We start from the raw sequence: 12264 nt of genomic DNA, 5'->3' as shown, positions 1-12264 counted from the left end.
CACCCAACATACCAATTAGATGCCTCGTAATGATAGATATAGTTAAGAAGCATGAGGCCCTTGCATTGTACAAGCTTTTTAAAGCAAATATACAAGTTAAAAGAAAAGGAAAAATTGAATTTATAAAAGATATACACATAAATTTAGATTCAAAATTAACAAATCATGACATTTTTTTATATTGATAACTGAATTCTTATGATTTTAAAATGAATAAGAATATTTATTAAAAAAAAGGAAATATTTCATGTAAAACAAACATGTTGTCGTGCCGCACATTGAGAGGGAGAGTAAGTTAATGTTTGGTGTGTCATAAAAATCGATATATTCATACACATGTAAGTATTATAATAGGTCACATCAGACAAAACTGTGACTTAAATGACTCTAGCCTATTTCGAAAGAGATTACAAGCCTGGTCTATTTATGTAACAGAAAACTTTTTGAAGCCTGGTCTATTTATTTAGAGGCCTACTTTGCAAAACAACAACAATAATAATGGTCCTACTTTGAAGCCTGAAATTTTTTTGAAGCCTGGTCTACTTGAAATCACTACCCTCCATTTATTTTAATCTAATGGTCCTAATTAATTACTAATTCATCTTATGTGAGTACTACTTTACGCAATCATTCCCTTGCCTATGAACCTGCTAGTTTCTTTCTGATCCATTCCCTTCCCAATTGCTTGAGCGCAACTATACATGGTTTTATCAAATTAGCAGGTTCGGTGCTTTCTGATTTTGCACAACAAGATTCCACAACCAGATCAACCATTGGATTGTTTTTCCGCATCTTGCAATTGTTCTATGTTTCAATTGCTTCGATCAACCAATCACACACTTACTGCCAATTTATGTATAATATTGTTTTAATCCAATTCTTCAATTTTTTGTTAATCTCCTCTGTTGAAGAAAATTATTGAAGATTTGTCAGATTTTCGCTGCCTGTTCATTGATCTATTTTAGTGTGTTGATGATCGGAATCAAAATGGATTGGAAACAATCGCATGAAGCAGGTTCACATAGGCAATGGAATGATTGAGTAAAGTAGTAACACGTGAGATGAATTAGTAACTACTTAGGACCATTAGATTAAAATAAAACGGAGGGTAATGATTTGGAGTAACTCTATTGACTTACTCTTCGAGTCAATATATCCCTCCTCTAATAATAATAGTAATAATAATTAGTTTATATTATTAAATTAAATAGGTCAGTCCATCCAGACCAAAGGTCCTTTTAAAGTAAAAAAAATTCTAGCCATTTAAGCCAAAAGAGATTTTTAAAATGTAAGTTCATTTAAAAGGTGAGGCTGAAGAAGCCTAATACAAGCCAAGCTATAGGTCGCTAATAAAACCATCTAGCCAATCCAACCAGCATTCACATGTAGCATTACATATATATGTACAGAACATGTTTCTTTGCATGCATAAGAGTTTCCATGAAAATAAAAAGACTCGCTAAATAAGACACTGTTAACAAAGAGAAAACAATCAATTGGATTACTAGAGTATAAGTAATCCAAACAGACAGGCCAAAATTATTATGGATTTTTCAACAAGGATAAGAGCAAATAGCACCAACAACAAGAAATGTGGTTACCTACAATACTTATCTTAGACTGGATTCAAACAAATCAAATAAAGCAATATCAATAAATTGACAAAATGCCTTCTAGTGTCAATACATGGCTATGTGGTGCAATTTCACATTTTTCAGATACATCAGAAGTAATTGGAAATAATCCCAGTTGGAAACATTTAGTAATTCTGTTCACAAAGTATAAGATACATAATAAACCAGGCATACCTGTAAGAATAGCTTGATCAACACGTACTTCATTACTTAGCATGTCAATCATCTTCATATCAGCAGGAATTTTGCACCCCACTATTTAATTCATAGCCAAAACAAAATCAACTTTCAGCATTCCAGATTCAGATACTCAAATAAACCAGTTTGTTTTAGGTACTGCATAACCAACTCACCAGAAACTTCCACAATATCCCCAGGAACAAGTTCCGTAGCAGGAAGTATGGAAAAACAACCTGCAAGAAATAGACTTCCATACTTCAAATTTTGTATGTCCTGAACTAGCTTTAACCAATTATTTAAAAATACCCATAATCTCATCATGCCAAATGGAAGAAAACACAATGATTTGAAAGCACGGATTCTAATAATCAAAACTACGCTTAGTTGGGAAAGGGGATTGCAAGGTTTGAACACACACACACTACCCAAGTAAATCCCCCAACTATCCCAAGTGAACATTAAAACTCTTCACGAATGTTTTTTCTGTTTCTTTGTTTCCATTCTTTTTTAACTTTTTAATATTGGATTGGGAAGTAGAGTAGATGCATTTTCTGTGCTCTTTTTACTGTTCACCAATCACAATTCAACACATTGATGGTGTATTTAATAGAACAATGCCTCAACTTTGCCAGGATAGAAATGATAAATAAAAAAGAGGCAACAACAACAATAAATCACTGTAAAATTACTCCGTCCTTTATTTAAATAAAGATTGTGATTATAGTGCATCAATTATACAGAGCAAAGAAACCCTCTGATTATATTTCTTTCCCACAACCCACTCCCACACACCAAGATAAAAGGAAGAAGCATCGAAAATACTAGACAATGTGAAAGCAGAAAGGAAAAAAAAAATTACTAACCAGTTCTTTTTAGTCAAAAGTCTATCCATCAAGATCGGATTTTTTCCCCATAACTACCACTACTGGCAAGGTATTTTACAAAGAAAAAAAATGTGGACAAACAAACTGCGCAGTAGCATTACAGGTTAATTATTACAGAAAGGCAACACCAATTAACATCAAACATATCACACTCAATAAAATGCATCAAACGATTGTACTACTCATGATACAATAAAATCAGACAAGTATAGAAGTTTTTGTTACCATTTCGCAAGACAGTTGCCACATCAGCTTGATAGGCACGTAGCTCCTAAGACAAAACAATGGAAATAGATGAAAGTATGATCAGCTTGAAACAACAAACATATGAGAAATCCACAATAAAACTGACTTTCTTGTAAACAAGTTTTGATTAAGCAAGCAAAAAAGTTAACAAACAAATTAGAAAAAAAAAAGAATAAGCTATTGTTATGCAATGAAGGATAAGGTCGAATAGTATAAGATTTGATGAGATTGTTATACTGCATAGTTTTTGATGTTATATTGCACAATATCCGGTAAGGTATAAGATAAGACTATCCAATATTTAATTATGTGTTGTAAGATTGGATAAAATAATTAACATTTATACATAATACATTTTACGAATATACTAGAATTACATAAATATGATATGTTATATTTACTTTTGGAGGAATAATACCCTAAATTATAGAAGAATAAAACACAACCAATGTATACATTTAATTAAAAAGAAAAAAAAAATCAGATCTGCGTATAAAGATTATAAAACTATAACAAAATTCAATAGTTAATGACAATATTTATTGGATAAAAGGAGGGAACAGAGCTTCCAAGTGAGTGACAAATTTGACAAGCTCTTGCAACAGTATTGAATTCTCAGAATAGTCTACAACATACAGCTTGTGTGTGTAATAATTTTATGGTCAAATAAACTATTTTATAATTAATTTAAATTTACAAGGTATACATCAAAACCCAGTCACGTCTAAATCCCACACCTCATGATTTGATCAAATTATCCATCAGTTTCATGTAAAAAGAATGTAATGAATAAGTTTATAAAAAGGATGCAATGAATAAGTTTATAAAAGATTGTAATGAATAAGTTTAGAGAATACAGTACAATTGATTAAGTCATAAAGTACTATTTAAGTTTATCTTCTCAGGCCTAATACGTCATACCAAACAAGTCTTTGGCCATAAATTTGGGATAACTAATGCAAAACTGGTGAAATTTTTATATACAAAATCATTATAGGCAAATTTGTTTTGAAAGCTAAGTTTTTCAAATATACCTCAAGAGCTTTTTCAGCATTTGTTTCTGTGATCACTCCCACAGCTGCATTCGCAGCCAATATCATCAGAATAACCTGCACATGCAATGAACTTCTTTTATCAGAAAACTTGTATGGCACTGAAACTAATCGACTAGTTCAAGATCCAAATATGATAACGATAAGGACAGGTAACATTGTACATGTTAACTCTACATATGCAAAATAACTCAATCAGCTTTCACATCTTTGTGTAAAAATATTATTAAGGCATGAGCCAATCAAAGAAAATGATTCTTTCTCTGAATAGAACCGTCCACAAAAAAATTAAACACAACACATAAGTGCACATCAATCTTACAGAAGGCTCCAGAAATGCCATCAAGCCTGTTTCACCATTAATTAATGCCAGAATAAATGATATAAGAGCAGCTGCAATTAGTATCTTCACAAGCAAATCATCAAATTGCTTCAAAACCAATTTCCAAAACGGAGCTCCTGCATTTAAAAAATTACAGGAACTAATTAGTTGCAACAAGAATCAATTCAGCATGAGGTTTGTTACACATGGAACAAAACATTACAATACGGCAAATGCAACAAAATGAACAGGACCAAGAACTCTGAACGCCTCAATCATATGAGATGAGGTTCGTTACAGTTGTAGTACTGTCATTAATAGGTTTTTTGGATGACCCTCAAATTGCTTACATCCACAACAGTAAATATAAATTAATTTACTTTATAACTTGCACAGCCTTGACTAGCCAGTAAACAATTACCCGTCTATCAAACACCAACATTCCCATCTATCATATGCAATATTGAAGAGTATTGGTAAATATTGTCAATGTGATCAAATGCAAATCACAATGTGGATATACAGAACAATAAAACCATTAAGTTACCATACATCACATAACTTTATATTTACAAAAAAAAAAAAGTAGGTACAAACACCATATACTTACTTTGATCTTCATGCAGCACTGTGTAGCAAGCGGATACCATGCAGCAAGAGAAAATGAAAGAAGTGTTAAGAGAGACCAATAAAATAGTATCAAATTGAATACTTGAATAAAATAAAAATAGTGGGAACATATGCATAAGATAAACTTCCTTACACTGTAACATGCAATATTTTAGGGATTCAAAATACTTAACTTTAAATTACGGTGATTTCATTGAATTTTTATTTTTCCAGGATTTACTTCGCCTTAAGTAGGGAATTTTGAAATTTCACTTCTATTTTGTAACATTGCTTATTGAAACATATAGTGTGTTATAGTTATGTAAACAAGGGATTTTATAAATGAAGGGAATTCAATCACTTCATAACTACAAAAGTTTTTGAAAATGAAGGGAATTTTCAATTAAAGCAAGTTAACTCCCTTGTATTTTCTTCAAAAAAAAAAAAAAAAACTCCCTTGTATTTTAAATTCTTCCAAATTTTAAAATACCATATCCCAGCTCACCCATTAATACTGGGTTCAATAGTCTGCTTTTTTCCATCTCGTGTGCCATCAATATAAACTAGGTTGTTACATCATACACTAATACAAATTCATTTGATTGTAAAACCATGTTCTTTGATATCCCTTGTCAATAAACCACAAATTACTGGAGGGAAAAAATGAAACAAGTGAATGGACCTATAGAAGGCATACCGTTTGTACCATAAAGTCTACCATGTTGTGCTACCTGGAAAAAAATGAGAAAAAAAATTAATAATTTGGAACCACTAACATTATGATTGAGCATAGAAGAAGATAAGGAAAATCCAAGTACTCCAAAATCTAACTTAACCCCAAAAAAAAAATGGAAAAGAAAAGAAAACTGAAGTACCTGAGTGTCGGATAAACCCTTTGTTGGGTCCACTCCAAAGAAATCAAGGACCTAACCAACCAGAAAAAATAATAATAATAATAACCATTGCTATCCATAGGCATGTTCTAAATATAATAAATAGGCGAATCATCATTTTGGTCCTTGAAATTGTAGATGTAGGGCAATTCAGTCTTTCAAATTTACAAAACAGTTGGTACCTAAAATTGTAAATCAATATTGATGTAGTAGTCTCTCTGTCGTATCACAGATACTGAGTTGGAGCATGTTTCTAAAATTTTGTTTGGAGCTTTCATTGATCTATGTTTTACAATCAAGATTGACAGAAGAACTAAATTGATTAATGACCTTCAATTCCAGGAACTAATTTGCCATTTCGTTAATTTGGGGGGACGAGGTTGTCCGACCACTACAATTTTGACGACCAAAATGGTGATTCACTCTAGTAAATTGGCTCTAATAATCTCAAATATTGTCAAATATTGGCCATGTATTGTCAAATATTGGCCATGGAAGATATCAGTGGCGGGTTTTTGGCTTTCTGACATGGCCAGTTTTGTGAAGGACGGCGATGCCACGGCGCCATACTCGGATATGGAGGCACCACATGTCGGCTGGTATGGCGGGTTTTTGGCTCTCCGCTATCGACGATATTGGTACAAGCCAAATCATAGTTGTGGAGAATAGAGAGACACAAATTGATGCAGAATTTTCAAATGAATTTCCAAGAAGGCCACAGAGAGAAGTCTATCAACATTATGACATTGCGTGTTTATAAAAAAAATCTACTTCTGGCTTCTTCAAAAAGGAAATATATCTGGATCTGAGAGCGCTAGGAATTGTGCAAGGTAGAGATACCACATCACAGGTCGCACAATAACAATATAAAACATTCAATTTCACATTCTAAGCATCTAGTGAGTTCAGATTTTATATTAAAAAAAAAAAAAAAAATTATTATTGCTTCCAGATTTACTTTCTGAATATACAATAGGACTTTGTGGTTTTAGCAGCAATCAAAAGTTGTATAAGCAGTAGGAATTTACCTCGGGAATAGATCTAGCAAAGGCTTCATCCATGATTGTAGGATTGGATTGAAGATAAGAGCCTCGGGAACTAGGCTTTTTGTTGCTTGAAGTTTCAAATGGAAAGATAGATAGAATGTGCGGGTGTCATGCCCAATTCTTTCTTAATTCTTAGTCTCAGTGACTGAGTGTCCCTCTGGCGCCTACTAATGTGGGGAAGCACAGCCTTTATAATAAAGCAATGCCGTATTGGACCTATTTCATCCCAGTTGTTTTGGGATTTCTAGAGCTCAATGCCAATTAACACAACTTGACACTCTGAATATAGATAGCATGCACTAGAAGACCCTTGGAACTTGGAAGTACACGTTGAGCTCTGCCAGCAACAAGTAGTGCATATATTAGATTAAACTTCAATATAAAACTAACTTATAATTCATATGCTAATTCCCAAACCTCCTTCTAAAATATTTGGTTTCTTCGTAACCTAAAACCTAATGCAAAACGATGTGAGGCAAGTGAGTTTGAAAAATGAAATAGCAATCCAGCATAATCTCAAGTTAAACCATAACTGCAATCAAGTCATGCTAATAACCTTTTTTTCTGTATGGCACTCAAACTAAATTCAACTTGATTATTTATTTATTGTGTTTTGGATTAGTTGAGTTTCTTTAAACCAAAAATATCCCTAAACAATAAGAGATCTATTAATCCGTTTCATTTTCTCTCTTTCCATTGCACAAGTTACTACTTCAAAATGAACATGAAACACAGATTCATTCATAAAAACAGAAAACGTAATTTGATTCAGTCATTAAAGCAATGGAGAAATTCATGAACGAATCTACAGAATGAGGGAAAAAATTGATGACAGTGAGAAAAGTTTCCAACCTCAATTGACGACCAGCTTGGCTCGCCGGAGTTGCAATTTCTGGAATGGAACAAAAGAAATCGCAGCGGCGGCGAAAGGTGGTTACGATCTGTGGTCCACGTGATGCGGTGGTTTTTATTGAGAGTGAAGCGTAAGTGAGGGACAAAGGTGGTAGTGGAAATGTAGATTTGTTAATACCAATTACCTCTCTAGACTCTCACCGGGTTTCTTCACCACGGAGGAGGAGTTAGAATTTTTACGCGGGTCCCACTTTTTTTCACTTCCTCCCTATTTACTCCACTCGAATATAAAAAATAAAACAAAAGGTTAATTTTTACGCGGTACACCCATATGTTAAATGAATAGTTTAATGAGTTATTTTTTTTAGAAAAAATATATTTTCTATTGGTTACAATTATAATAATTATATTTTATTTCTCAAAAGTGTCGGCAAATCAAAATTCAATTTTTTTTTAATTTTTAATACCCAAATAGTGAATATTGATTATTTTTTTGGATAAAATGTTAAAAAATTAGTATGATTCTAATACAGGATCAAATGACGTTTTTTCTTATAAAATAATATTTTTTTAAATATAAAAGTTGATAAATATCTCTTTATTATATAAAAATGATCGATAACTTATTGATTTATGAAATAGATGTACTGGTACACTTTAATTTAAGGGTGTACCATAGAAACTCCCTAATTTATTTGATTTAAAAATTGAATTAGAACTTTTTTGGTAGAAAAAAAAAATTGAATTAGATGGACACAACTTATAACTCAACTCGTAAAAATGTCAAAATTGTTAAGTTAGACATTGTAACCGAGATTCAAACTTTAACTCATTCACTTTGTATGAATGTTTTAAATGATTATTTATAATTTCATCTAACAAAAGAAAATAATTAAATCAATACATCTATTTTGCTTCTTCAATAAGGGCATTATATCATCTTTCCCAACACAAAAGTCTTCTTCTAACTTTATTCATATATACTCCTTCCGTCCCAAATTATAAGCAAAAAAAAAAAATTACACTTATTAAAAAAACTAAAACATAAAAATTAGCCTATTTGAAACACTTTCCAAAAACTCTTTTTTAGTTTTTAAAAACTTGAAAATTAAAAACTTTTTTGCTAAACTATTTTTTTAAATTTATAGTTTTGGAAACTGTTTTGAATTTTTTTAGTTTTGATGACTAAAACTAAAACATGTAAAAGGATAACTATTGTGAGAAGAGGATTTGTATATTTTAAAAACAACATTGGACTGCTTTATGTAATAGTCCAAGTGACAACTATGGAACTGGAAAGAAATCATGTATCAATATTGTTTTTTTTTAGGGGAAAATCATGTATCAATATTGTATTAATTGATAAAAAGTATACTTTTAAAACAAAGAATATAAGTATTATCGTACATTGATCATCGTATTTTATTTTTCAATCTGGTTAACCTTCTATAATGCATTTCTTATTGTAGTGGAAACATATTATTTTTAAATTTTAACAATAGTGGAAACATGGTTGATGTCACACCATGGGAATCATATCCTGTGAAGCTGATGTATTATCTTGTTAATGAAAAAGAAAATGGTCCTATTGTTATGATTCTTACTCATGCCAAGTGCAAAAGAGCAGGTTTACCTTTCGACCATAATATCAATCCCGAATAACGGTGGATAGTGGTCGACTTCAAAAGTGGGATAGTGTTAATGGTATGATAAATAGCAGTTACTGATTTTTTTTTTACAAATTACATGAATAATACTACAAAATATAAAATAAAACATATATTTCTCAAAAAAAAAAAACTTATATTTAATATAATATTAAATATAAGACTCAAATCTCACGAGACATTTATAAATCAAAACACCTAAAAACAAAAGACATAGGAACAAATAAAAAAAAACATAAAACAAGACAAACCATAAGATAGAATATAGAAGAGTGTATTTCATGGCATTAGTGAGAAGAGAGAAAATGTTAAAAAATGTTAGGGTTTACGAAATTCTATAAATGCCCTAAAAAGATTTTTAAAATAGGGTTAATTTAAAAATTTCCTATTAAAATCAGATATTGGATGAAACGGTCGTTATCGCTCCGCACTGTTATACAACTATTTGATTCCGTGCTGCTACGACGATTATCGTACGGTTCGTCGCCGCTATGTGCACCCGCTATTAACTACTATTCTTTCGTCTTTGTAAATTGACATTATAATTAAAAAAAATTAATATTTTTTATCCGCAATTCATGTTATATATAGATAATGGGAGGCCAAATATTTTTCACAATTGGGCATGTTCAAAGTTGTTTATCAACTTACAACACTTGTTTCTCTCAAAAAAAAAAAAAAAACTTACAACACTTGTTGGTTGAGAAGGTCTAGATAAAATCATACTAATGTGTTAGTAATTGTTGTATTCATCATATGATTTTTCAACGTTATTTGACGAAATTAACGTTATTCTAAGATAATTGTTTTCTTGGCCATTAAAATGCCACAATCTGAAACAGGAGAATTCTCACGGACTACAAGTTCTTCGCATGTTACCGTGAACGACATCTTTTCTAATATGAATCGGCTTAAGATAATTTCAAAACTTAAACAACTTCAAAATGTATGATAGTGTTATACATCATATCATACATTGTCATATTGCTCCTTTGAGAGACACTCTTGTGTGGAAACTATTGTGTGTTTAATGTTTAGAACGATTAGAAAATTTATGTCTAGTGTTATATTGTTGATTCAAAATAGGATTTGTACGATGTATCTGGAGTTTTGATGAAAATATGGTATAAAACAACTTATGGATATGCTAATGTATGTTCAAGAATGCAGGATCATAGAATTAAATTCTTATTCTTAAGTCAAGTTTTGATTCTAAAATTTGAAGACTTTGAACAAAATCTGAAGAAAGATCAACTAGAAAGTCAACACTCTGATCAGAAGAGGAATTTCGTTCAAAAACATATGAAGAATTGAAGACTCTGAACCAATGTGTCGTCTTCTAAAGGAATGTCACAATCAAACTTAGAGTAGTACAATTTGTCTTCTACTAACCACGCGTTGAAACAAACAAAGAAATTCAAAGACAAAGAGAATGTAGTGAATCATTCCATTTGAAGCAAAGGAATTTCGAATGACTACTCAATGACGTTAACCATTTGAAGCAACATCTCAACGTCTCTGATCAAGCTTCCCAAGGACTAAATAATTTGATGCGCTAGCACTCTTCAACAAAGACTCTCAAAATTTCTTCCTATATAACGACCTGAGCAGTTGAAGAACGCAACAATACTTTAAATTTTTACAAGTGTCTTTACTTTGTCAAAATCAATAGCGTACAAATACTTAGAGAATTTCTTATAAACTTTCATATCTTATAATTCTTAAGAGAAAATAGTGAGATTCTTTGAAAGTGCAAGTAGGGTTGGGAATAGGCCAGGCCAGACCAGGCTTTGATAGGCCTGAGCCTGGCCTACGAAATTTTTTGCAGGCCTGAGCCTGGCCTATGGCCTTTCATAGGCCTATTTTTTTGGCCTGGCCTGGCCTATTTAAAAGCCTGGTCTGGCCTGAAAGCCTAATTACAGGCCTACTTACTATTAAAGTCACTAAACATTCGATTTTATCTACTTTTAAATAGGCTTAATAGGCCTCAAAGCCTATTTCAGTGTAAGACTTGTCTATCACTACTATAAGGCCTTAAAAGCCTATTTCACTATAAAGCTTTAAAGCCTATTTAAAAAGTCCACTATGAAGCCTAACATGCATAAACAGGCTGGCCTAGTAGGCTTCATAGGCTTTTTGAATAGCCTAAGCCTGGCCTATTTACTTAAATAGGCTTTTTAAAAAGCCTAAGCCTAACCTTTTTAATAAACAGGCCAGGCCAGGCCAGGCTTAAACAGGCCAGACCATAGGCCCCTGTAGGCCGGCCTAGCCTATTCCCAACCCTAAGTGCAAGGAGACTGAACGACTCTCGATTTGTAGGAGAAACTAATATAATTGTTTTGTGTTCTCTATATATGTGTGTGATTTTATAACCGTTTCAGACTCTGAACAAGACTCTAAACTATTTTTTAAACACTTAAAAAATATTTTTAAAAAAAAAACCAACACAATTCAACATCCCTCTTATATTTTCCTCACATTCATATATATCATACGCTGTGATATTGCATATACATTTTCTCTTCAAGTTCACCATTAAAAAAACATTTTTAATATCAAGTTAGATGAAAAGTCTAGTGTCGTCATATGGTTGCAACAGGGAGGATGAGTCATGTGTAAAGGTTGTTTTGGCTATAAGTGAATTTTTTTTCGCTGTAACCCAGTCCAAAATTCGCATTTACCCTTCATCACCAAGTGAATTTTAAATCAATTTATCTATCTTACCCATGGAACAACCTTCACTCTATAAACCAACAAAAACCTACCGAGGCTTCCCAGAGTTAAACAGACCAATTTTCAAGGGCAATTTTGCATAAGTGTTAGAATTTTAAAATTATAGAATTTACTCTTAGCGTTGAACATTTTATGAAACACAACAT

At 31.9% G+C, this 12264-nt stretch overlaps 1 protein-coding gene across 1 annotated transcript in view; it reads right to left on the bottom strand.

Annotated features, from left to right (window-relative positions):
* LOC25489978 (calcium-transporting ATPase 3, endoplasmic reticulum-type) overlaps positions 1–7958 on the bottom strand; it is a 28993-nt gene extending 21035 nt beyond the window's left edge. Inside the window, exons 1-10 of the mRNA XM_024777633.2 lie at positions 7719–7958; positions 6849–7203; positions 5803–5853; positions 5625–5658; positions 4929–4946; positions 4319–4455; positions 3979–4053; positions 2924–2969; positions 1988–2047; positions 1809–1889 (exon numbers count right to left, since the gene is read on the bottom strand). Of these exons, the coding sequence (XP_024633401.1) occupies positions 1809–1889; positions 1988–2047; positions 2924–2969; positions 3979–4053; positions 4319–4455; positions 4929–4946; positions 5625–5658; positions 5803–5853; positions 6849–6881 (535 nt within the window). The 5' untranslated portion in view covers positions 6882–7203; positions 7719–7958. The remainder of the gene's footprint in view (positions 1–1808; positions 1890–1987; positions 2048–2923; positions 2970–3978; positions 4054–4318; positions 4456–4928; positions 4947–5624; positions 5659–5802; positions 5854–6848; positions 7204–7718) is intronic.
* Between the last annotated feature and the right edge of the window lie 4306 nt (positions 7959–12264).

The sequence above is a fragment of the Medicago truncatula genome, chromosome 3, assembly GCF_003473485.1.
Source record: "Medicago truncatula cultivar Jemalong A17 chromosome 3, MtrunA17r5.0-ANR, whole genome shotgun sequence".
Taxonomy (NCBI): domain Eukaryota; kingdom Viridiplantae; phylum Streptophyta; class Magnoliopsida; order Fabales; family Fabaceae; genus Medicago; species Medicago truncatula.
Note: the sequence above shows the minus strand (reverse complement) of the source record. Positions and strands in the feature narration are given on the sequence as shown.